The sequence below is a fragment of the Hyla sarda genome, chromosome 3, assembly GCF_029499605.1.
Source record: "Hyla sarda isolate aHylSar1 chromosome 3, aHylSar1.hap1, whole genome shotgun sequence".
Taxonomy (NCBI): domain Eukaryota; kingdom Metazoa; phylum Chordata; class Amphibia; order Anura; family Hylidae; genus Hyla; species Hyla sarda.
Window position 1 is genome coordinate 127,986,130 of NC_079191.1, and position 27,077 is coordinate 128,013,206.

General features: G+C 41.3%; 1 protein-coding gene across 2 annotated transcripts in view; it reads left to right on the forward strand.

The window, feature by feature from the left end:
- The window catches only part of KCNAB1 (potassium voltage-gated channel subfamily A regulatory beta subunit 1), a 424,457-nt gene that overhangs the window by 189,181 nt on the left and 208,199 nt on the right, over positions 1-27,077 (forward strand). The window contains exon 1 of one of the 2 annotated variants that reach the window (XM_056565011.1): positions 3,449-4,200. The exons of the other annotated variant lie outside the window; for it this stretch is intronic. Within the exon in view, the coding sequence (XP_056420986.1) occupies positions 3,983-4,200 (218 nt within the window). The 5' untranslated portion in view covers positions 3,449-3,982. Of the gene's footprint in view, positions 1-3,448; positions 4,201-27,077 lie in introns of those variants that run through there. 2 annotated transcript variants of the gene reach the window in all.

The following is a 27,077-nucleotide window of genomic DNA, read 5'->3' on the forward strand; positions in this document are numbered from 1 at the left end:
GAAAAATTGTGATTTTGGAAATTTTGTGAAAAATTGGAAAATTGCTGCTGAACTTTGAAGCCCTCTGGTGTCTTCCAAAAGTAAAAAATCGTAAATTTTATGATGCAAACATAAAGTGGACATATTGTATATGTGAATAAAAAAAATAATTATTTGGAATATCCATTTTCCTTACAAGCAGAGAGCTTCAAAGTTAGAAAAATGCAAAATTTTCAATTTTTTCATCAAATTTTGGAATTTTTCACTAAGAAACGATGCAAGTATCGACAAAATTTTACCAATAACATAAAGTAGAATATGTCACGAAAAAACAATCTTGGAATCAGAATGATAGGTAAAAGCGTCTTAGAGTTATTAATGCTTAAAGTGACAGTGGTCAGATGTTCAAAAAACGCTCTGGTCCTAAGGTGTAAAATGGCCTGGTCCTTAAGGGGTTAAAAGTGCATACAGTTCCATCAGTTTTTATAGAAAAAAAAAAAACATACATTTTTGAAAATGTTGTCCATTTTTAATGGGAGGGGCGTTGGGTGGGGACTTTAGGATGCAAATGCGTATGTGCAAAAAAAAAACCATATAAGGCTGGGTTCACACTACGTTTTTGCCATACTGTTTTCAATCCGTTTTTCTAAAGAAAACCGTATGGCAAAAAAACGGATGGAACAGTATGGAAAAAAGTAAACCCTATACGTTTTTAAACAGTATACTGTTTTTAAAAGTGCATACAGTTCCGTCAGTTTTTATAGAAAAAAACCCATACGTTTTTGAAAATTTTGTCCATTTTTAATGGGAGGGGTCTTGGGTGGGGACTTTAGGATTCAAATGCGCATGTGCAAAGTGAAAACGTATACGTTTTTCCCGTATGGAACCGTATACATGTGCGTTTCCCATTGACGTCCATGTTAAAAAAAAAAAACGAATGCGGTTGCAGTACGGTTTTTAAACCGGAGACAAAATTGTGGTCAACCACGGTTTTGACTCCGGTTTAAAAACCGTACTGCAACCGCATACTTTTTTTTTAACATGGACGTCAATGGGAAACGCACATGTATACGGTTCCATACGGGAAACACGTATACGTTTTCACTTTGCACATGCGCATTTGAATCCTAAAGTCCCCACCCAAGACCCCTCCCATTAAAAATGGGCAAAATTTTCAAAAACGTATGGGTTTTTTTTTCTATAAAAACTGACGGAACTGTATGCACTTTTAAAAACAGTATACTGTTTAAAAACGCATACGGTTTACTTTTTTCCATACTGTTCCATCCGTTTTTTTGCCATACGGTTAGAAAAACTGATTCTTTAGAAAAACGGATTGAAAACAGTATGGCAAAAACGTAGTGTGAACCCAGCCTAAGTTTCCCTTATGGAACTGTATACATGTGCGTTTCCCATTGACGTCCATGTTAAAAAAAAAAACATATACTGTTGCAGTACGGTTGACCACGTTTTTGTCTCCGGTTTAAAAACCGTACTGCAACTGCATACGTTTTTTTTTTTTCATGGATGGGAAATGGGAAACGCACATGTATACAGTTCCATACGGGAAACCGTATATGGTTTTTACTTTGCACATGAGCATTTGCATCCTAAAGTCCCCACCCAACACCCCTCCCATTAAAAACGGACAAAATTATCAAAAACTTTTTTTTTTTTTAAATAAAAATGGACGGCCCTGTATGCACTATAAAAAAAAAGTATACAGCTTAACCCCTTAAGGACGCAGGACGTAAATGTACGTCCTGGTGAGGTGGTACTTAACGCACCAGGACGTACATTTACGTCCTAAGCATAACCGCGGGCATCGGAGCGATGCCCGTGTCATGCGCGGCTGATCCCGGCTGCTGATCGCAGCCAGGGACCCGCCGGCAATGGCCGACGCCCGCGATCTCGCGGGCGTCCGCCATTAACCCCTCAGGTGCCGGGATCAATACAGATCCCGGCATCTGCGGGAGTTCGCGATTTAAATGAACGATCGGATCGCCCGCAGCGCTGCTGCGGGGATCCGATCATTCATAACGCCGCACGGAGGTCCCCTCACCTTCCTTCGTGCGGCTCCCGGCGTCTCCTGCTCTGGTCTGTGATCGAGCAGACCAGAGCAGGAGATGACCGATAATACTGATCTGTTCTATGTCCTATACATAGAACAGATCAGTATTAGCAATCATGGTATTGCTATGAATAGTCCCCTATGGGGACTATTCAAGTGTAAAAAAAAATGTAAAAAAATGTAAAAGTAAAAGTAAAAAAAAAGTGAAAAATGCCCTCCCCCAATAAAAAGTAAAACGTCCGTTTTTTCCTATTTTACCCCCAAAAAGCGTAAAAAATTTTTTTTATAGACATATTTGGTATCGCCGCGTGCGTAAATGTCCGAACTATTAAAATAAAATGTTAATGATCCCGTACGGTGAACGGCGTGAACGAAAAAAAATTAAAAAAGTCCAAAATTCCTACTTTTTTAATACATTTTATTAAAAAAAAAATTATAAAAAGTGTATTAAAAGTTTTTTATATGCAAATGTGGTATCAAAAAAAAGTACAGATCATGGCGCAAAAAATGAGCCCCCATACCGCCACTTATACGGAAAAATAAAAAAGTTAGAGGTCATCAAAATAAAGGGATTATAAACATACTAATTTGGTTAAAAAGTTTGTGATTTTTTTTAAGCGCAACAATAATATAAAAGTATGTAATAATGGGTATCATTTTAATCGTATTGACCCTCAGAATAAAGAACACATGTCATTTTTACCATAAATTGTACGGCGTGAAAACGAAACCTTCCAAAATTAGCAAAATTGCGTTTTTCGTTTTAATTTCCCTACAAAAATAGTGTTTTTTTGGTTGCGTCATACATTTTATGATATAATGAGTGATGTCATTACAAAGGACAACTGGTCACGCAAAAAACAAGCCCTCATACTAGTCTGTGGATGAAAATATAAGAGTTATGATTTTTAGAAGGCGAGGAGGAAAAAATGAAAACGTAAAAATTAAATTGTCTGAGTCCTTAAGGCCAAAATGGGCTGAGTCCTTAAGGGGTTAAAAATGCATACAGTTTACTTTTTCTCCATACTGTTCCATCCTTTTTTTGCCATACGGTTTTCTTTAGAAAAACGGATTGAAAACAGTATGGCAAAAACAAGATGTGAAACCCAGCCTATTAAGACAGCGTTTCCTAACCAAGGTGCCTCCAGCTGTTGCAAAACTACAACTCTCAGCATGCCCGGACAGCCTTCGGCTGTCCGGGCATGCTGGGAGTTGTAGTTTTGCAACAGCTGGAGGCACACTGGTTGGGAAACACTGCTGTAGCATATAGGGGGCAGGTCACTTTTTGGTAACTAAGGAATAGGTTTCATTCATGTATTCAGTATTTCTATTAGTCCCACTATTAGTCCCCCTGCACATCATTACCAGTCCCCTCTGACTGGTGGAGCTGCATACACTTGCAGCCTCCACATCCCCCTTCTGATGTGCTGCTAAGGAATACAGCATGCTCCTCAGTATTTAAAGAGCCATGCCCACCATCTGCCTCTCACTACACTAGCTGTATGCAGAGCAGAGCCTGGGCTAGCTTCACACTCAGCAGCACATGGGAAGAAAGCTCCTGCCTGTCACCTCTCAGCCCATCACAGTCCTCATCCTGTCCATAGGGACCATGATGTGATGTGATGGTCTACAGGGACTTGGGGTCCTCACATATTGAACCAGCATTGATCTGTATGTGGACACAGTAAGTGATGATGGGGGCACAGGAGGACTTCTTCTGATTGAATCCCCTGGTCCTGGAGGATTTGATGGAATGACACATGGCATAATCACCCCAGTGGTGCCCTGACTTCTCCGAAGCTTACAGCTGGCATCCCAAGGACACAGAGAACTCTAATCCTGGCACTGGCACCCATTGATCTCTGACACTACAAGAGATCTATGAGCCACTAAATCTCCTCCTGCCTGATCTCTGAGCATCCAGCAGAAGCCATGCAAGTCTCCATAGCCTGCACCGAGCACAACCTCAAGAGCCGGAATGGGGACGATAGGCACAGCAAGCAGAACTCCAGCGGCCCAAACGTTGTCAATGCGGCCAGGGCAAGGTTCCGCACAGTGGCCATCATAGCGCGGAGCCTGGGAACCTTCACCCCCCAGCACCATATCTCTCTAAAGGAGTCCACAGCCAAGCAAACTGGCATGAAGTACAGGTAAGATGCAGTATGAATGCTAGATAGTGGGCAGATGATAGACAAACAGATGGGAGATGGATAATGTATATATATATATATATATATATATATATATATATATATATATGTGTGTGTGTGTGATAGATAAATAAATAGATACATGTTATATATACACCTGTGACAACATTTCACTACTTTACTGTATAGGTATTAAGTAGGTTCCTCATGACTTTCTAAAAGTCAGAGTTTCCCAACCAGGGGTGCCTCCAGCTGTAGCAAAACTACAACTCCCATCATGCAGTCATATTGGATGAAAATAATGGTATATCAGCAAGTGAATGCAACTACAGGCTAATTATGTAATGCTATTCATGTAATGCTATTCATGTATTGCTACAGTACTTAGAACACTGTTTCCTAAACAGGGTGCCTCCAGCTGTTGCAAAACTACATTTCCAAGCATGCCCGGACAGCCTTTGGCTGTCCGGGCAGGCTGGGAATTGTAGTTTTGCAACAGCTGGAGGCACCCTGTTTGGCAAAGTGTTCTAAGTACTAAAGTAGGTTCCTAATGACTTTCTAAGTCAGAGTTTCCCAACAGGGGTGCCTCCAGCTGTAGCAAAACTACAACTCCCAGCATGCAGTCATATTGAATAAAAATAATGGTATATCAGCAAGTTAATGCAACTACAGGCTATTCATGTAAAGCCACAGAACTTAGAACACTGTTTCCCAAACAGGGTGCCTTCAGCTGTTTCAAAACTACAATTCCCAGCATGCCCGGAATTGTAGTTTTGCAACAGCTGGAGGCACCCTGTTTGGAAAACAGTGTTCTAAGTACTAAAGTAGGTTCCTCATGACTTTCTAAGTCAGAGTTTCCCAATAGGGGGGCCTCCAGCTGTTGCAAAACTACAATTCCCAGCTGTCCGGGCATGCTGGGAATTGAAGTTTTGCAACAGCTGGAGGCACCCTGGTTGGGAAACAGTGTTCGTAGTACTGTGGCATTACATGAATAGCCTGAGGTTGCTTATATAAGATTATTTTCATTCAACATATATATATATATATATATATATATATATATATATATATATATATATATATATATAATGTTTAAATATAAATGTTTCACTCAAAAAATCCTATTTACTTTGCATCAGTTCATTATTACCTTTTCCTATAGTGCCAACCTATTCTGCAGCAATGTACAGTGGGTGCACTACAGTCAGCCCCGGTCTAGTTGAAGTTATATACCATGTTGATACCTGCAAGATAGATGTGATATATGCACCTGTGACAACATTTCACTACTTTACTGTATAAGTATAAAGTAGGTTCCTCATGACTTTCTAAGTCAGAGTTTCCCAACCAGGGTGCCTCCAGCTGTAGCAAAACTACAACTCCCAGCATACCCGGAGAGTCTTTGGCTGTCCGGGCATACTGGGAATTGTAGTTTTGCAACAGCTGGAGGCTCCCTGTTTGGGAAACAGTGTTCTAAGTACTAAAGTAGGTTCCTCATGACTTTCTAAGTCAGAGTTTCCCAACCAGGTTGCCTCCAGCTGTAGCAAAACTACAACTCCCAGCATGCCCGGACAGCCTTTGGCTGTCCGGGCATGCTGGGAATTGTAGTTTTGCAACAGCTGGAGGCACCCTGTTTGGGGAACAGTGTTCTATGTACTGTGGCATTACATGAATAGTCTGTAGTTGCATTAACTTGCTGATGTACCATTATTTTCATTCAATATTATATATATATATATATATATATATATATATATATGTGTGTATATATATTATAATGTATAACTATAAATAATGTTTCACTCAAATATCATATTTACTTTGCTTCAATTCATTATTAACTTTTCCTATAGTGCCAACTAGAGATGAGCAAACTTACAGTAAATTCGATTCGTCACGAACTTCTCGGCTCGGCAGTTGATCAATTATCCTGCATGAATTAGTTCAGCTTTCCGATGCTCCCGTGGGCTGGAAAAGGTGGATACATTCCTAGGAGACTCTTTCCTAGGACTGTATCCACCTTTTCCAGCCCACCGGAGCACCTGAAAGCTGAACTAATTTATGCAGGATAAGTCATCAACTGCCGAGCCGAGAAGTTCGTGACGAATCAAATTTACTGTAAGTTCGCTCATCTCTAGTGCCAACCTATTCTGCAGCAATGTACAGTGGGTGCACTACAGTCAGCCCCGGTCTAGTTGAAGTTATATACCATGTTGATACCTTTAAGGAAGTTTTTGTAACTGTGCTGTGTATAGCGGCCACATGTCCTGCAGCGCTGCACACAGAATGTTTTCAGTCAGAGTGGATCCAGTCCCCTCTGGGGCTGACTAGCTACAGTACTTTCCTTATCTCCGCAGCACACACAGTCTATGGTCATTTCCATAGGAAGCCAATTAATCTGACGATGTGTTGGGAGATCAGGAGAAAAGAGGATTATTTGGAGGAAACCCAAGCAAAATAGAAATAAAGTACCAACTCTGTGCCGCTGTTGCCTTGGTCCCATTCAGATATTCACACCCATGAGTCTGGAGCTGTCACCCATACATATACACCCATACAGCATTACCCATTTTTTTTTTTAGTCATCTATCCAATGTCTTCTGACAACTGTTTATACAAATAACACTTAATATATTTTTCATGTGCATGATACATTTTTGCGAGTTGTTCTTAGCAACATGAAGAATGCGATATCTCAGCAAGTGTGTGATTCTCAACTGCGAACGATGGTATCATAATGGCAGGAAATGTAAAAAAGTGTTTTATTGCGGCGCACTGACGTTAAGGGTATCACCAATCTTCATGATATGCCTGTTGTGAAATGTTGGCACAGGGTACAATTTCCGTACAACTTGATGGGATGATTTAAAGGGGTATTCCAGTGAAAAACATTTTTTTTTTCCACCACATGAACTGGCTCCAGAAAGTTAAACAGATTTGTAAATTACTTCTATTAAAAAAAAAATAATCCTACCAGCAATTATCAGCTGCTGAAGTTGAGTTGTTCTTTTCTGTCTGACAACAGTGCTCTCAATCAGGGTCACAGCACATCAGCTCCACATTACCTAAAACCTTTCATATCTTCAATGGGTATTCCAGTGAAAAACATTTATTTCATATCAACTGGCTCCAGAAAGTTAAACAGATTTGTAAATAACTTTTTTAAATCCTAACAGTACTTATCAGCTGCTGAAGTTGAGTTGTTTTTTCTGTCTGACAACAGTGCTCTCTGCTGACACCTCTGTCTGTCTCAGGAACTGTCCAGAGTAGAAGCAAATCCCCATAGAAAACCTATCCTGCTCTGGACAGTTCCTGAGACAGACAGAGGTGTCAGCAGAGAGCACTGTTGTCAGACAGAAAATAACAACTCAACTTCAGCAGCTGATAAGTACTGGTAGGATTTTAAAAAGTTATTTACAAATCTGTTTAACTTTCTGGAGCCAGTTGATATGAAATAAATGTTTTTCACTGGAATACCCATTGAAGATATGAAAGGTTTTCGGTAATGTGGAGCTGATGTGCTGTGACCCTGATTGATCATCACTGAGCCCCAGAGTTACTCATAAATCACAGCTTAGAGATAATGATTACTGGAAGGTGAATCCCATAAATAAGCACTGTACTTTACATGGCTACTGGACTGGACAACTGCAATGATTTATCACACATCGCATGGAGCAGAAAGTGATGGAGCATTAATGGGGGTGATCTGAACTGGGGTGTAGAAAGAAAGTGTAATGTGCTGTATACACTGCACTGCATCACATTGCCATGCTTTCTCATTGCTTGTACACGAGGCTGCATAAGAGGATGTTTCTTAAAAGAGCCATAAAAATGTTTTCTTGTTAAATACAATGAAAAAAATATTTTCATAATCTACAGATGATGCAATCCAATTGATATCACAGATTGATATTTAAAGATTAATTTCACTGAGGACTTGGTACATACTTCATTTTCTACAGCAGTGATCTCCAAATTGTGGACCTCCAGATGTTGCAAAACTACAACTCCAAACATGCCAGGACAGCCAGTTTGTAGTTTAGCAATAGCTTGAGGGGTACAAGTTGTGAAGCGTTGGGTTACACCAGTCGTCTCCAAACTGTGGACCTCCAGATGTCGCAAAACTACTACTCCGAACATGCTGGGTGTTGTAGTTTTGCAACATCTGGAGGTCCACAGTTTGGAAACGACTGTTCTACAGGATGTTCTTGACCACTTTACAGAAATTATCTTTCACAACTTGTCACCTAAAAAATTACAAGTACAAAAGAGTACTAACGAATTATAAAATAATAACAAAAATATTTTTAGCAAATAAAAAAATATGTAATAATGTTTGTTACAACATACAAATACAGTAGTCTATTGGATCCAACTACAGTAGAACAATATATATATAATGACTTGACAGTGGTGGTGTGAGACCACAGAAATGTAGTCATTGTATCTATGGAATAAAGCTACAACTTTTTACTGGAGACGCCGGTGTTCTGCAGTCAGCTTCTTTTTTCTATCTACCTCTTGGACCCACCGCTTGTTTTTACTATTCTGGTGTGCTGCTCTTCCTCTGTTTTGTGTATAAATATATATACAAACAGCAATGCAGCACCCCAAAAATAGTGAAAAATCCCAAAAATTTATTTTTTCAGCCCGTGTTACAGCAGCTCTGTATTTGATTTTTTGTGGTGCTGCTACACATTCTGTTACATATATATATATTATATTTATATTTATCTTATATATGGTATATACTACATATGATATTTTGCATAGTATACAAATATGGTGTAATACTATTATGAATGATTCTGCTTACTAAATGTATTGTCTCCTGGACACTTCTATGCCATGTCCAGCCTTTATAAGCAACTTAATATAGGAGGGACTGCAGTGTGGTTGATGGCTGCTTTGTCACACTCCTGTACTGAGAGATCAATTCACAAAGCAAGAGCTTAAATGGGCACTGTCATGAAGTACTTAAGTACTACAACATATCTCTAATATACTTTAATAAAAAAGAGTGATTTTAAACAAGTTTAAAATCACTTTTAAATTCGGCCACTAGTGGTCGCCCTCCTAGTGGCCGAATGCATTCGACAGTGACGTCACTACTGAATTTCGACTCATTTAAGCCTGGCAATGAGTCAAAATTAAGGCACTGCGGTTCTCGCTCCCGCCTGTCAATCAAACAGGCGAGAGCGAGCACGCTGATAGCTGGGGCTGCGCGCATTGGCCAGCTCCACTGGCCTCACGCGCGGCCGGCCGGCCCGACCGCCCGCCCTCCCTCGTTACCCTGTCCGGAGGCAGCGCGCGCACTCATTGCTGCGCTGATCCTCCGGATGGGCAAGTCTGATCTGAGGTCTTATAATACTTTGGGGGAGCGGATTGTCTTTTTCGGGTGGTTGGAGGGAGGGGGGTGTTGCACGGCGGGTCTGGGGGTGATGGAGTTTGGGGGAGCGGAATGTCTTTTTCGGTCGGGTGGAGGGAGAAGGGTGGGGGGTGTTGCGCGGCGGGGCCTGGGGGAGCAGGATGTGTGGCAGCTGCGGCTGAGACTGTTTTCACCACAGGGTGCCTACAGTTGTTTCCCCACTACAACTCCCAGCATGTCCTGACAGCCAATAGATGTCAGGGCAGGCTGGGAGTTGTAGTGGTGAAACAGCTGGAGGCACCCTGTATAGTTGAACTAAGGGCGGAAGTCGGACCCCCCCAGCAGGCATCAGTGACGTCACGCCTGCTGGGGAAGTCTGCCTGGTAGTTAGCACACTACCAGGCAGAAAAAAAAAGCATTTTTAATATAGTAAAAAAAATGTAAAGGCAGGGAAGTGGTTAGGGATAGATGGGAAATAGGCAGGAACAGAAAGAAAAAAATAAGGGATAGTGGGAGCTACCCTTTAATTCACATTTAAGGGTGCGTTCACACTGAGTAATTCAAGAGGAATTTACTCAAATAATTCCTCTTGAATTCTCAGCTCCAAATGAATGCACATCTCCTCTGCCCATTCACTTTAATGTTATTTCTGCTGTCCTGTTTACACAGCAGAAATTCTGCTAGCAGAATTCTGACGCTGAATTCCTTTCCGCTTGAAGAAAGAACATGTACATTCTTCAAGCGGAAACTGCGAGCAGAATTCAATAGAAGTCAATGGTAAAAAAAATTCTGCCTGACATTGTTTTCGATTGAATTCCACTTGAATTCCGCTCGAATTCCGCTCAAATTCCGCTTGAATTCCACTTGATGGAGAAGGCAACAATTTCCTGACCGAAATTATTCAACGTGAATTCGTCAGTGTGAACGCACCCTAAGAGTCACATGAGCATTATTTGCTGCAGCGGATTTTGCTACACATTGAAATCAATAGCTAACTAAATCAGTGGCGGAAAATATGCAGCACAATACACAAATGGGAACATTTGTGTATAGTGTGATGTTTCGGGGTGTGATGTTTCGGGTGTTGTGTTTTGCTGCGTATTTTCCTACCCATTGAAGTCGATGGTTACTAAAATCATCTGCAGAAAGTACGCAGGAAAATACACCACATGTGACCCTACCCTGAAACTTCCCACTATTCAATGATAGCGACTTCATGTAGTACTATGATATAATTGGAGGTTCATAATATACACGTGTTTATACATTTACAATAGAGTAATGGGAGAGACCACATGTAGAAAAATCTAATTTCATACTGCTGCCCCTCCGTGGTACCATAAAAAGAATTCAGCCTTCATTTATGGAACCTTTATTCTGTCATTGGAGAGAGGAGGCTGTTGTGTTGTTATAACAGATATGCCAGCCTCTCTTCTCGCCATATAATGGCACATGTATCCTTGGAGACTAGCTATGGGGAATTGTATTACCCCCTGCCTTCTGTCCCTGATAAGCTGCACCATTTTCACATTGCAAAGGCAGTGATAAACAGCATGTGTATTTACACCGCTGTGCAAGCCATATATTTATTTTTTATTTAGTATTAACTATGACATATCTGTTCTGTCATTATTTTTATAGAATAGATGCCTGTATGTATTCCTTGTGCAACCCGTCACAAGGGCCCTGTGACCGATAGATAGAAAGAACGGATGATTCAGCCCTGAAGAAATGGCAGATTTATTGTAAATCCTCGTATAAAAACAGCATACAAACACTTCAAATCGTCTTGAACATCTTGACGCGTTTCGAGCGCATGCGCTCGAAACGCGTCAAGATGTTCAAGACGATTTGAAGGGTTTGTATGCTGTTTTTATACAAGGATTTACAATAAAGCTGCCATTTCTTCAGGGCTGAATCATCCGTTCATTTTATCTATTGATTGGACACTGTGAGTCAGGTCCGTGCACGAATACAAGGAGGTGAGCTGGACTTTCTTTATATATCTTTCCATGTGACCTATACCCTTGTAGCTGGAATTTACCCATATGTATTTTATTGTTTTTCATTTTTATTGTATTTATCTTGAATTGAGTGACATTTACAACATTGCTGCAAACAGTACATTTTATTGACTTTGTTTAAGTGCTGGTATTCATTATAAACTCTTAAATTGGCACTGTCAGATACTAAATTTTCTAATGAAAGCAATTGCAAAACCTATTGGTTTTGCATGCTTTACAACATATCAAAAGTTTTTGTATTTTATACTGAAAAAGCCAGTCAAACAACTGCCTCCCCTGCCTGCTTGGACACATACTAGTCCTGTTGTGTCCATGTGTCATCTCCTATGTCATGGACACACTTCCTTGATTGACAGCTGTGAGTGTAGGGCTTGTGTCCCGCTACTGTCTGTGAGGACAAGCTGGGAGTTGTAGTTTTGCCAATGCTAGGGGAGATGTGAGCAGACAGCATACTGAGGGAGGGGGTGGAGACCTGCACAGTGATGCCACGCCCCCTCTCTTTGGGAGAAATTCAGACTAGTGAGTAAAATTAAAAGTGTAATAAAAAAATTTAACACATAAAAATTTGATGTACCTGGTCAGGATTACTGTATATACTCGAGTATAAGCTGAGTTTTTCAGCACAATTTTTCGTGCTGAAAATGCCCCCCTCGGCTTATACTCGAGTGAAAAAAAATACCGGTGGGGGGGTGGGGGTGAGGGGTGGTTGGCTGGGCCATCCATCTTCGCTGCAGGGACCATCCGACTAGTGACGCTGCATTTACGCCGCCGCACAGGGACGGCACGGCGTCGTCAATGCAGCGTTACTAGTCTGGGGCCGGCCAGGAGCGGAGAAGAGGGCCTCCCGGTGAAGAATGACGGCCTAGACCGGCTCACCCTCCCCACCGGAATGCGGAGGTTCCCTGCAGCTACTAAGCAACAGGACCGAGAGAACTGGGGAGGTGAGTAGACAACGAGGGGGGCCTATCTGATGACGGAGGGGGCGGTCTGGATGGTGGTATGGGGGATATAGACTGGGGGTGATAATGACGGGGGGGTTTGACACGGGGTGATGATGACGGGGGTCTGGATGATGACGGGGGTCTGAATGATGACAGGGGGGATGATGTATTTTCCCCCCTAGGCTTATACTCGAGACAATAGGTTTTCCAAGCTTTTGGGGGTGAAAGTAGGGGCCTCGGCTTATATTCGGGTCGGCTAATACTCAAGTATATATGGTAGGTACTGAGTGATATATTAAAAACAAATATTTTTTGTTGGATCTGATGGGTACGCTTTAAGTAATTCCAATTACTACAACATTTGTTCTTAGATTTATATGGGTCCCTTCTTATTGTTATTTATTTATTATGATTATTTTAAAATTGAGGTCAAGGTCCTGAATACAATAAGTATGGTTTGTATTTTAGAACCCTAACTTCTTGGAAATGAGCTCGGATTTGCCAATCCCACTAGTAATGGAAACAGCTTGAACTTCCAGTTTGATCATTGTACCCCTGGTGCTATTACAATCGAATTGTTCTTGTTATTCTGCTTAATTATTTAAAGTGTACCTGTCGTCAACAAAAACTTTTTATATAATGGAGATAATACCATTATATGTATATTTGTAATAAACATTGGTTAGAAATTGTGTATATTTTTGGGTGAAAAAATGCTGTCCCTGTAGCTATTGTCTGTGTCTCTATGAGGAGTCCAAAAACAGGAAGTGAGGGCAGGACCAGCAGGGATCTGTGCAGGTTCCTGGCTTGTCAATCATCCTGATGTAGCCAGGAGCATGTTATAGAGCCTCAGTGCACACTGTCCTGCTTTTTCTTGGTGCACAGAGCCCTGCTTGTCCACCCTCACTTCCTGTATTTGGTCTCCTCATGCAATAGCTGCAGGGACAAAAATATACACAATTTTAAACCTATGTATATTACACATATATTTATAATGGTATTATCTACATTATATAAAAAGCTTTTGTTGACAGGTACACTTTAACTGCAGCTGAACAAGTATCCTCCATTGCTTTTGATGCGTCTGTTACTTGCAGATAATATACAGTATATTAATTGCAATTACTGGTGATACAGAACTGGAGATAAACTTAGTCCTTGCAGTACTAGTGCTCTACATCTCATTGTTATGCTGTACTTGTTTTGGCATTACATATATTTGATGGCTTGACAACTACTGTATGCCTAGGTCAGTGTTTCCCAACCAGGGTGCCTCCAGCTGTTGAAAAACTACAACTCCCAGCATGCCCAGACAGCCTGACTGCTGGAACACAACTACCCCGCCCGCCCCCTCCCCCCACCCCGGGGGATCTCCTGTAAGGGGCTCCTCTGTGTGGTCCAGCCTGCACCTACCAAGACGAGCATAAGTGACAGCCCGCTCGGCCAGTCACCACTTGGGATAGGGGGCTCTGTCTCAGCCGCTGGTTGGCTAATTGGGCCTTCACTTGCACTTGGGGGCCAGAGAACACCGAGGATGGCTTAGTTGCGGGGAGGGGGGGGGGACCTCCACAGGAGATTGCAGAGGGACCTGCCACAATGAAAACTTATCCCTTATCCAGAGGATAGGGGATAAGATTCAGTTTCCCAGAGTACCCCTTTAAGGATTTGAGAGGCTTTTACAAGAGTCAATTTGTGTTGACTAGGGGACTGGGTCAGAGCATCTCCAAAACAGCATGTATTTCCAGTTAGTAGTAATTAATACCTACCAAAAGTGGTTGTACAATAAATGACAATCGGTGAACCGGTTTGTGTGTGTGTGCTTCACTTACCTGGGAAAAAGATGGCACCAGGATTCAGTATTGGAGTAATGCAAGCCAGCAGAGACAGTGTGATGTTCTCGGCAAAGTTGGATCCTTGCTTTGATGTAGATGTTACTTTGCCATATACTACTTCTATAAGGAGTAGAGAAGAGCTGGCACACCTTAAGTGAGTTGTTCTTAGTGGTTAATGTCCATGTCCCGAACATACAACGATGTACATATGACTTCTGAGCTGAGCAATGCTCCAGCCATAATGCCAATCCTCCGGCTGAACAAAACAGACTTCATCAGAGAATTGCCAGAATATCAGGATGACTGCGGCAGTGCTGATGACTGTGTATATCAAGACCAAATATACCTTTTTACTGCAAACAGTATTCCCTAATGGCAGTGACTTCTTTCAGATGGATAATGTATACTGCAAAGTTTAGTAATTAGAAGAAACTGATGGCACTCTTCCATACAGTAAACTTGCTTTTATTGTAGAAAAATCATCCGGTTACAGACACAGCATGGCTTACGGGCCGTTTCACGCGTGAAACGGCCCGTAGGCCATGCTGTGTCTGTAACCGGACGATTTTTCTACAATAAAAGCAAGTTTACCATATGGAAGAGTGCCATCAGTTTCTTCTCATTTCTGGATTTTCTTGTGGCGTGTGTGACTGAGCACCATCCAAGGTAACTTCTGGACTGAAAAGGTGTACTGCTCAAGTGTCCTAGGTGTGAAGCATGTGGAAGCAGCAGTGCCGGCTGTATGCTGTCTCTTGTATAAGACACTGCAAAGTTTGTTCAGGAATGGTCAGAGGAACGTGACGCAGAGAGTATGTTCACACGGCAGAAAGTCCGTGTGGAAAGTCCCATTGATTTTAATGTGATTCTGCTGAACTGTTTACACAGTGGATGTTTCTTTTTGTGGATTTTGCTCAGAAATGCATCGCTATCTATGAGATGGCTCATTTCTGTGCGGTGCTAGCACCCACCGGATCATTAAAATGTGTAGAACGTCCATACATTGGCGGACACTCTGCACACTGTGTGAACAAGGCCTTAAAGGGGTTATCCAGGAAAAAACTTTTTTATATATATATATATATATATATATATATATATATATCAACTGGCTCCAGAAAGTTAAACAGATTGGTAAATTACTTCTATTAAAAAAAATCTTAATCCTTTCAGTACTTATGAGCTTCTGAAGTTTAGTTGTTCTTTTCTGTCTAAGTGGTCTCTGATGACACATGTTTCGGGAACCGCCCAGAAGCAAATCCCCATAGCAAACCTCTTCTACTCTGTGCAGTTCCCGAGACAAGCAGAGATGTCAGCAGAGAGCACTGTTGCAAGACAGAAAACAACAACTCAACTTCAGCAGCTGATAATTATTGAAAGGATTAAGATTTTTTTAATAGAAGTAATATACAAATCTACTTAACTTTCTGGATCCAATTGATATAAAAAAAAGTTTTTATAGCTGTTGACTTGCCTCCATATTCCCCAGATCTTAGTCCAATAGAGTATCTGTGGCATGTGATGGAGAAAAAAGTTTGATACTTCGTGACACCTTTATAGCTTTTCTTTTCCCCTTAGACAAGTGGTTTTGCCCTCATGTCATGATCGCAGTATGGTATGCACCCCCTCTCACCTTGCAAGGTACATTTCCAAGACAACAGGAAGCTGGAGATGGAGCTCTAATACCTTTTCTACTCCCTAGACAACCCCTCTAAATGACCAAATATAGCGACTACATTTGGTCTCTTTTATGTTGGCATATGACTGAAAGGTGTAGGGAAACAAACCAAATGTAGTCACAAGTACACTCTGTTCATTCTATTAAAGCCTAAGGCTACGCCACAGCATATGTTTGAATATAAATATGATAGAATTCCAACACATACTGGCGGTGGACAGTAAAAAGGAGTACTCCGGTGTAAAACTTTTTTTTTTTTTTAAATCAACTGGTGTGAGAAAGTTAAACAGATTTGTAAATGACTTCTATTAAAAAAATATTAATCCCTCCAGTACTTATTAGCTGCTGAATACTAAGAGGAAATTATTTTCTTTTTGGAACACAGAGCTCTCTGCTGACATCACGAGCACAGTGCTCTCTGCTGACATCTGTCCATTTTAGGAACTGTCCAGAGCAGCATATGTTTGCGATGGGGATTTTCTCCTTCTCTGGACAGTTCTTAAAATGGACAGAGATGTCAGCAGAGAGCACTGTGGTCATGATGTCAGCAGAAAGCTCTGTGTTCCAAAAAGAAAAGAATTTCCCCTGTAGTATTCAGAAGCTAATAAGTACTAAAAGGATTAAGATTTTTTAATAGAAGTAATTTACAAATGTGTTTAACTTTCTGGCACCAGTTGATTAAAACAAAAACAAAAACAAAAAAGTTTTCCACCGGAGTACTTCTTTAATGGGGCCTAGGATTCTCATTAAAGATGTATTTCATATAATTTGCATTGACTACAAATATTCCGTGATTCATCTCTACCCCTAAGAGGCTTTCTGGAGATGTTTAGAGTGCGTGTACTGAACACTGTATGTGATTCTTGTCATATTATATAATCGTCTTATAGATAGATAAATCTCTACAGCAAGCCGACTTGAGAATTGTAGGTGCTATACTGAAACTAATTAAAAATGAATGTGAAATTGAGATCCATGAATAAGCGCATTCATTGAAAATATGCCCATCTGCTGGAAGCCTCATCTGAATTGTGATGCAAGCCTTTCCCGTGTAAATACAGATGGCAAATCTTTTAGCTCAACTTGATTAGAAAAAAATAATGTTTCATTGTTATGCAGCAGAAGCACGTAAAGCTGTGTTTCTGGAGTTTCATGGAAAAGGCTGCAGGCGTTAGCACAGTGGTCTTGTATGCTGGGCTTCACCAGGGTATAGCACATACTACAATATCATCCAAAGGCAAAGAGCCGATGGCTGTCCGGGCATGCTGGGAGATGTAGTTTTGCAACAGCTGGAGACACCCTGGTTGGGAAACAGTGGTTTATGTAGAGGACAGGAGCTTATTCAGGGTCCTATACAGTACACACGGTGTCCCAAATGGAGCCGCCCTTACTTGGTGTCCAAAGGAGCAGCTAACCCTGGCACGGTTAAGGAGTAGTACAGAACTTGTAGTTCCTCCCTGTACTGTAGGGGGCGCTACCAGATAGCCAGTCAGTGCATGCACTTCAGTAATACAGGTGAATGACCAGTAAAATGCCCATTCTGATTGGTCAGTTGCTCCAGTTGTGACAGGTATCACAGATCTGGACTGTCCGTAGAATTGTATGTTGAGTCTGGTTTCAAGTTACAATGGTCCAGAAAATATCATTGTATGTTGAAACTATTGTATGTTGAGGCCATTGTAAGTTGAGGGACCACTGTAATGGCCAACGGGCCGTTTCATGCACACCTGCGCTTAATCATGACCTGAGGTCAGGATTAAGCGCAGGTGTGCGTGAAACGGCCCGTTGGCCCTTATTATATCCTGTGACCATACCTGAATAAATGCTGTTGCATTGGAGAGTGCCTCTCCTCTTCTTTGCCTTTGGATTATTGGATCTATGTTTCTGTGGGATCGAGCACCAGGACAAGCACAGCATAGCCTTGGCAGCGGTTCACATTAGCCGTGGTGACTGGTAAGCGGCAGTGCCGACAAACTACTTTCTCTCTATTGCTTGATACTACAATATCATGTTTAGGATTTCTCAAACAGTTCTGCACCACAGTGGAACATCATCTAAATATAGGATGCTAAACTAAGCTTCATTATATCACATTCTATTTCAAAACAGGAACTCAAATATTTATTTATTGGTTCCCTTGGGATTTCTATTTTGCTATAGAAATATAAACACTATATGGACAATAGTATTGGGCTGCACCTATTAACCATTAAAGAGGTTATCCACCATAAGGCGATTTAGCACTTACCTGCCAGACAGTAATGGACATGCTTGGGAAGGATACGCGCTTGTCTTCAGATTAAATGGCTATATTGTGAGATTACCATAAAGCTGTGGCTATCTCTTTGTGAACTAGATATTTCCTGTTGGTGTTTTCTTTTTTATTACAAATCCCATAATTCCACTTTCCTTCCTCCCACACATCCGCCACCCCACCCATTAAACCTCAAATGAGCTGAATTCCATGCAAAAGAGCAGTGCTTTCTAATCAGGGTGCCTCCAGCTTTTGCAAATTCGCTGTGATCACTCCACCCATTAAAGCAGAACGGGCTCCCTGTCATCACCTGACTAGTGAGAACGTGTCTTGGCCGCACTGCATCATGGGAATTCCTGAGACAGGAGTCATTACGAATGCTGATAAAAATGAACATCCAGAGTAAAGATCACATAAGAATGCAAGAATAACCAGGTACAGACACTATATTATGAACTAAACTAACTTTACAGCCCCTGTAGCATAGTCAAATAAAAAAAATTCCTGGAATACCCCTTTAAGTTCAGGTTTCATTCAGTCCCATTGACACTTGTATACTATCCAATACCCACCAATACAGTCTGCCTTTGCAAACATTTGTAAAGGAATGGTTTACAATAATGTTTGCATTCAGACACACAAAACAATACATACAGCATACACAGGACCAATACATGGCAAAAATGTAAAATACTAATAGACATTTACTTGAAGTTATATATCTATAGCCTCTTGCATAAGAGCGGAACCTATGAGGTGGGGGAGCATTTCAAGGAGTGCTTTGGTTTGCTAAAATGTATCCCCTATCCAAAGGATAGGTGATAAATGTGTGACCCCAGGGATTCGAATGCGCACCCCCACAATCTCCTGCACAGCAACTTGGCTCTCTGCATGAAAAGAGCTTTGTTTACCACAGCACAAGACAATGGCCAAAATGCCCCCTCCATGTATTTCTATGGGAGAGCCAGAGATACCACGTTCATACATGTCCGGCTCTCTCATAGAGATGCATGGAGGGGACATGATGACCATTGCTTTATGCTGTGGTTGACAGGGTGCCGTGCATAAGATCTTGGGGGTCCAACCCCCACGATCAGAAACTTAGCCCCTATCCTTTGGATAGGGGATACATTTTAGTAAACCGGAGTACTCCTTTAATGCTGAGAGCCAAGGACACTGCACAACAAAAGGGCCAACCAGAGGGAACTTGAGGGTACAGTGCCAGGAGGGTGTAAACGTGGCATGATCATGTAGTGAGTGATGCTTAAAGGGGTACTCCACTGGCGATCATTCGGAACATTTAGTTCCGAACGTTGTGTGCGCACTGCGGGGTCGGCCACACCCCCTTGTGACGTCACACACGCCGCCTCAATGCAAGTCTACGCCCCTACCATAGACTTGCATTGAGGGGGTGTGGTCTGATGTTATGAAGGGGCGTGGCCGCTGCCCCCACAGTGCACAAACAGCATTCGGAATGAAATGCTCCGAATGCAGGTCAGTGGAGTACCCCTTTAAACTGCTTTACCCCTCACCTATCTAAATAAGACACAGCATTTTGTTTCATGAATTGAGCTTTTGTATAGAAATGGAGTTGTTTCTTTGTGCCCGCCTCACACACAGCCCTCTGTAGTAAGAAGAAAGAACATGTAGAAATCACTTTCATTGATCAATTATCCATGTTTTTTTCTCATTCCCACGGAGACGACTTGAGAATTGTGACATTGTTTACCGCTAATGTTTTAAAGCACACGGCAGAATCTGCTGACAGAATCCACTTACATTGGGATGTAAATGAGAGATTCCACACTGAGACCGTGATCAGGACTCTTCATAACGTGTTCCAGGAGGCACCCTTGGATACACCACGCTGGGTTCTGCTAATTCATTCTGATGAGTTGAAATAACTTACTGATGTGCAAAGTGGGGAGTTGTCAGCGTCGCCCTGAGCAGAGGAGTTCTATAAAACACGAATAACAAGGTTAGCACAGATGTCTGGCATTAAAACGATAGAAATCCTTATCACTGCTATAGAAATCAGTATGGATTTCATCAGATCTAACAATAAATGTACAGGTGTGTAGATGATTGTCATCTAAATCTTTATTAAAATATCAGTCTGGCGCTCCTGTATAAGGCTCAGTACACATTAATTGAAAGGCCGCGCCTTGCACATTGACGCACATGAATGCCAATATTCTGGTGATGCTCTGTTATGTCATCGACAGATGGTATCCTAGACAGAAATAGAAAAACGGCACTCACCATCCGTGGTAGAAAAAAAACTTCTCAAGTCTTTATTATCCTGTGTGCATCAACCAACCTTGCAGCGGGGAACACGCTTTTTTCTACCACGGATGGTGGGTGGCGTTTTTTTTCTATTACTGTCTTACTTTCAGTCTTTTTAAAAATGGAACAGCAAGAATTGCTTAAAGGGGTACTCCGGTGGAAAACTTTTTTTTTTTAAACAGATTTGTAAATTACTTCTTAATCATTCCAGTACTTATTAGCTGCTGAATACTACAGAGGAAATTCTTTTCTTTTTTGGAACACAGAGCTCTCTGCCGCCATCATGACCATAGTGCTCTTTGCTGACATCTCTGTCCATTTTAGCAACTGTCCAGAACAGCATACGTTTGCTATGGGGATTTTCTCCTACTCTGGACAGTTCTTAAAATGGACAGAGATGTCAGTAGAGAGCACTGTGGTCATGATGTCAGCAGAGAGCTCTGTGTTCCAAAAAGAAAATAATTTCCTCTGTAGTATTCAGCAGCTAATAAGTACTGGAAGCATTAAGATTTTTTAATAGAAGTAATTTACAAATCTGTTTAACTTTCTGGCACCAGTTGATAAAAAAAAAAGTTTTTTCCACCGGAGTACCCCTGGCAAAATGTTAACAATGAGAAACAGTCGTATTTATTCATAAATAATGCATAAATACATAATATCAAATAATGCAATGCATTAAGGTTAGTTCATTGTTTTGTTTGAGTTGTATATGTATAATATATGTATGTATATATATATATATATATATATATATATATATATATATATATTCCAGTCAGGAAGTTCTAACATTTTTGTGAGGCATTTGATCTTCTGTTTATTGCTCACAAATGATATACACGGACAAGAGGAGATTTTCAAACTTTGAAAAAGTTAAGAAGTAAAAAAAAAAAAAGGCTTTTTGTCTATGTAGATTCCTGCTTATGGGAACAGTATTCCTGCGGTGGAAAAAGTGTAGGAACTCCGTTCCCATGTGTTCCTGAAGGACTTGAGCCTTGGTTGTGAGTAATAACAGAAGACGCTGTATCTCCTGAGTACAGTGTATTTCTATTGATCGAGTATCTTCCAAATCTACTATTTCTCTGCACAAGATCATTGTGAGTAGCTTCGCAGCTGACGTGCAAAGTCTGCATGTGTTAGAGTGGTGCTGGTCCCAAAGTGGTGCTGGTCCCAAAGTGGTGCTGGTCCCAAAGTGGTGCTGGTCCCAAAGTGCATGTCTCTTTGCTTTTCTAAGAAATGTTTAGAAACATATCATTTTATTTATAATCTGCTGTATCAGTATTCCAGTGGATCGTACTTTTACATACACCAAGCTGACTTTGCCTTTAAATAGCTTTGAAAATATCAGATAATTATATCGTGGCTTTCGAACATACATTGGGGGAAAAAAGTATTTAGTCAGCCACCAATTGTGCAAGTTCTCCCACTTAAAAAAATGAGAGAGGCCTGTAATTTCCATCATAGATATGCCTCAACCTTCCTCCCATTTGGAATATAGCGTTTTTTTCGTCCAGGACAATGTCCTCTTTGGCCAATCATAACACTATTTGCTTAATTGGCCTAACTATATCACCACCATATCTAGTTGCGTTCCAGTGTTTGCGTTCCGTCTTGAACACAGGAAGTGATACGTACAAACTATGTTTTGTTGCCTAGGCAACAACAGTGACGCACTCACCCGGCCTTCCAGGACAATCGCTTCTGATGCGCTTCAATATGCGCCTCACGAACCGGAAGCAACGTCATTCTGCTTTCCACGGGAGCCGGAAGTGATCACGCTTATTGCCCGGCGTCTAGTATTTAGGCGCCAATAGTCAGTGTATAGGCAGTGGCGCTGTGGGACGCACCGGTATCCAGTCTCCTATACTTTGTGATTACCAGGTTGGTAGCTGACTACACTAGACAATATCAAGTAAGTACTTTTTATGGATCTATTAAAACGGCTACTGATTGGGGTCACTTTTTACAGTTTAGGAGAGTTATCTTTGTTGGACATCCAGGCATCTATCCTCATTTCTCCTTCCTGCCGGTGCTACATCAAGTTTTATATCCTTCATATCGACTATCAGGGTTGGGTCAGGTCAGTACTTTGGAAATAAATCAAAAAAACTTTATCCCAAATGTGCTCACCATTGGGAAAGATATTTATATTTATTTTATTTTACAGTGCGAGCCCCTTTCTTTAATACATCTTTTCTTTGATGGCGGAACTAAGCATAGAAAGTGCTATTTTCCATTAAAGGGTAAGTGACACTTAATAACTGTGTCACGCCCTGGGTAATAGCCCCATTTTGGTGATGGAAGCACCAATTTTTCCATCTAGCATCTAACTATATAAAGTATGCATATTGAATCTTTTTCGGAGTTTGGCCTATTTGATCATCAACAGAGGCCTTTGAAATATATACCTGTCACAATATCATACTACCATGAAGGGTAAGTCGTATGTCTTATCTCCTAAAGCCTTTTTTTTGGCTTTCACAAGGACTCAATATACTCTTCTCTATTTCTATTTCAGCATCCCTGTGGATCCATCCACTATACTTGTTACTCATATGATTTATGTATTATTTTACTCAGAAACAATTATAACTATGGAATGAGTTATGTGCTTAGTCCTTTAGACAGTCTTGAATATCCATACATCGACAGTGACCAAACACCTGACTAAAATACAACACTTTGACAGACCATTAGTTGTGACTCCATAAGACGCTTATCATTATTAGTACTCTATGTACCGTAGATCTCTGTGTGCATGTTTCTTGAAAATCTGTTCAAATTATATCTGTGATCCATTTACAAATGGCTGTAGTTGTCTCTCATCCCTGATGAACTCCATATATTGAGGAGCGAAACGCGTTGGCAAGAGAGATTTACTGATCACCTAGAAACCAATAATATTTGTTGATCTTTCCCCGATCCACACTTAGAATTAGGAGTTTCCCACCTAGATAGGTAGGGCTCCATTTATAGGGATTCACCTGTACCCCAACCCCCTCCCCTTTTGTTGTCCTTATAATTTTGCACAAATTTTATGTGTGTCACACAAATTTTTTAAACTTTCAATAAATGTTATATTTTTTCTACAATTTATCATCATTATTATGACTATCTAAGCCCAATTGGTGGATCCAAATAATAGTTTTTCTAATACCTCAACTATGAAAGACGAATTGGGGGAAAGAATACAGGAAATCACATTGCAGGGATGTGGAAATCCTATCGCCCAACGCCCGGGACAAGTAGTTTTGGGCGCCGAGCAGGTGAATTTTTTTATAGATTTAGCCCTGTATCGGGCTAGCAGGGACAGACAGACTTCTCCATTTTTTTTTTATGCCGGTGTGAGGCACAGAAGCCGATGCAAGTCCGCACCTCACACCGGCACTCAGAGTGTATGGAGGGGGCGGCAGCCCCAGCTGACCGCAGAGCCCGAGGTCCGAGGTTTGCATGACATAGGAGGATGGAGGACGCAGCTACACATTACACAAGAAGACAGGGGGAGAGACGCACACAGCTCCTCCCCCCTGCTCTGTCTCCACAGGACCTAATCTACCACGGGGAGGTTGCAAGTTTGCACGGGGAAAAAACAGAGATGGGGGGAGGGGAGAGAGGACGTCCAGTGTGAGGTGAAAAATTCAAACCTTGTGGGTGAACAGAGAGTTCATGCGGCATAGCTGCTATTGTGCCAGGACTACAGCTCTGATGTCCACTCATGGCCAGCTAAGGTGGGGAGGCCGAGAATGCAGGCGGCAGGAAGGGTGGTTGTATATGTATGGTGTGAGTGTATGTGTGATGTGTGTAATGTATGATGTCTGTGTATGTGTGATGTATGTAATGTATGATGTCTGCGTATGTGTGATGTGTGTATGTATGCAATGTATGGTGTGTGTATATGTATGGTGTGAGTGTATGTGTGATGTGTGTATGATGTCTGTGTATGTGTGATGTGTGTATGATGTCTATGTATGTGTGATGTGTGTATGATGTCTGTGTATGTGTGATGTGTGTATGATGTATGTGTATGTGTGATGTGTGTATGATATCTGTGTATGTGTGATGTGTATGATGCCTGTGTATGTGTGATGTGTGTAATGTATGATGTCTGTGTATGTGTGAAATGTATGATGTCTGTGTATGTGTGATGTGTGTAATGTATGATATCTGTGTGATGTGTGTAATGTATGATGTCTGTGTATATGTGATGTGTGTAATGTATGATGTCTGTGTATGTGTGATGTGTGTAATGTATGATGTCTTTGTATGTGTGATGTGTGTAATGTATGATGTCTGTGTATGTGTGATGTTTGTAATGTATGATGTCTGTGTATGTGTGATGTATGTAATGTATGATGTCTGTGTATGTGTGATGTATGTAATGTATGATGTCTGTGTATGTGTGATGTATGTAATGTATGATGTCTGTGTATGTGTATGTGTGATGTATGTAATGTATGTAATGTATGATGTGTGTATGTATGGTGTGTGTATGTGTGATTTGTGTATGTATGGTGTGAGTGTATGTGTGATGTGTGTATGTATGGTGTGAGTGTATGTGTGATGTGTGTATGTATGGTGTGAGTGTATGTGTGATGTGTGTCTGGTGTGAGTGTATGTGTGATGTGTGTATGATGTCTGTGTATGTGTGATGTGTGTATGATGTCTGTGTATGTGTGATGTGTGTATGTATGGTGTGAGTGTATGTGTGATGTGTGTATGATGTCTGTGCATGTGTGATGTGTGTGTGTATGGTGTGAGTGTGTGTGAGATGTGTGTATGATGTCTGTGTATGTGTGATGTATGTAATGTATGATGTGGGGGGGCAGTGGTGGGTGTGTGTATGTATGATATGGGGGCAGTGGCCAGTGTATGTATGATGTGTATGTATGTATGTTTTGTATAGGGGCGGACTGACACGTCGGGCATTAGGGCAGTGCCCAAGGGGGGGGGGGGGGAATTATTTGATCTACCAGGACAAGTGGATTTTCTTGAGGGACAAGTAGATTGTGTTTCGCTTTAGTCCCTTGGACAAGTAGTTTTTTTTTTTTATTTCCACACTCCTGCATTGTAGGATTTCTAATGAATTAATTGGTAAATTCCTCGATCTCCCTCGATCTGGGGCTCCACACAAGATCTCACACTGTGGTGTTTAAATGATCACAAGAACGGTGAGCAAAAATCCCAGAACCACACGGAGAGACCTAGTGAATGACCTGCAGAGAGCTGGGACCAAAAGGCTTCCATCAAACATAGGTTTAGGCCAGTTGAAGTGCTACGGTGCGAAACGGCTCCATTGCCTGAGGATTTAGCCCCGCTGTCTGTCTGTCCCGTCCGGTCCTTGCACTGTACACCTATTTTACTGTCCATGTATTTATTCATAAAGAAACTATGAAGGGAATCATATGAAGCCTGGTGAGTGCCCTTGACTTCTTATCTCTCTTGGATATATCCCAGAATGGTATTGCTAAAAAAAAAAAAAAAAGTACAACTCACCAAAGCAAAGCAATTTTGATTCTTTTTTTTTTTAAAGACAGGAGTCGCTGCTTCTTTTGCGTATTTTCTGTGACTCTACACTAGGGCCTTTAGAAACTATGTACTGAGTAGAAGTGCTCCTTGCACAGTAATCACTTGGTGGTCAGGGCACAAAGCACTCAGCCCAGCAAGTGTATGGAGCGAAGTGATGATGCACAGCCAGAGAAAGTAAACAGCAATCTATTATATTGCTGTTTGCTGTAGAAGACTTTTTATTGTTGCACCCTACACTAGGGAACCAGTGTTTTCTACCCTGTGCAGAAGGTACAGTAGCTATTTTTGACAGGGGTCTCTGCTACAGTGCCATTTCACCAGAAATGAATCACAAAAAATTTACCTTTGCTCATCTTTATGGGGGACATTTTTCATTGTTTGCTTTGGTAAGCGAGTTCTGTAGGCATTTTTTTCTTTGGGTTTGCATATGTGGGACATATTTATCATACTATCACAGGGGGTTGATGAATTTGGCTCACATAAGCAAAAAACAATAAAATCAGTTTGGAATATAATTTTCTTAGCACACATAAGCAAAAAAAATGTATTTGTGTCTTTTTTCCCCCATTTTTTTTTCTTTTCATTTCAGATCCGTCTATCCTGTGGGCTATTTCAGATTTGATGGACCACGATGACCAGCGTTTTTTTGGTTAATATTAACAACATTTTGTAATGAGGGCTTGTGGGGGAGTGTTTTTTGGAATAAAAGTTTTTTAAATGTGTTGTTTTTTTTTATTTTTATTTACTTGACAGGCTTAGTAGTGGAAGCCGTCAAATAGACAGAGTCCATTACTAAGTCGGGGCTTAGCGTTAGCCCAAAAAACAGCTAGCGCTAACCCCTGATTATTACCCCAGTACCCCAGGAAAAGCCAGTAACAATAGGCCCAGAGCGTCAGAAATGGCGCTCTGGGCCTAGGTGGTAACAGGCTGGCTTCCTTTAGGCTGGGGAGGGCCAGTAACAATGGTCC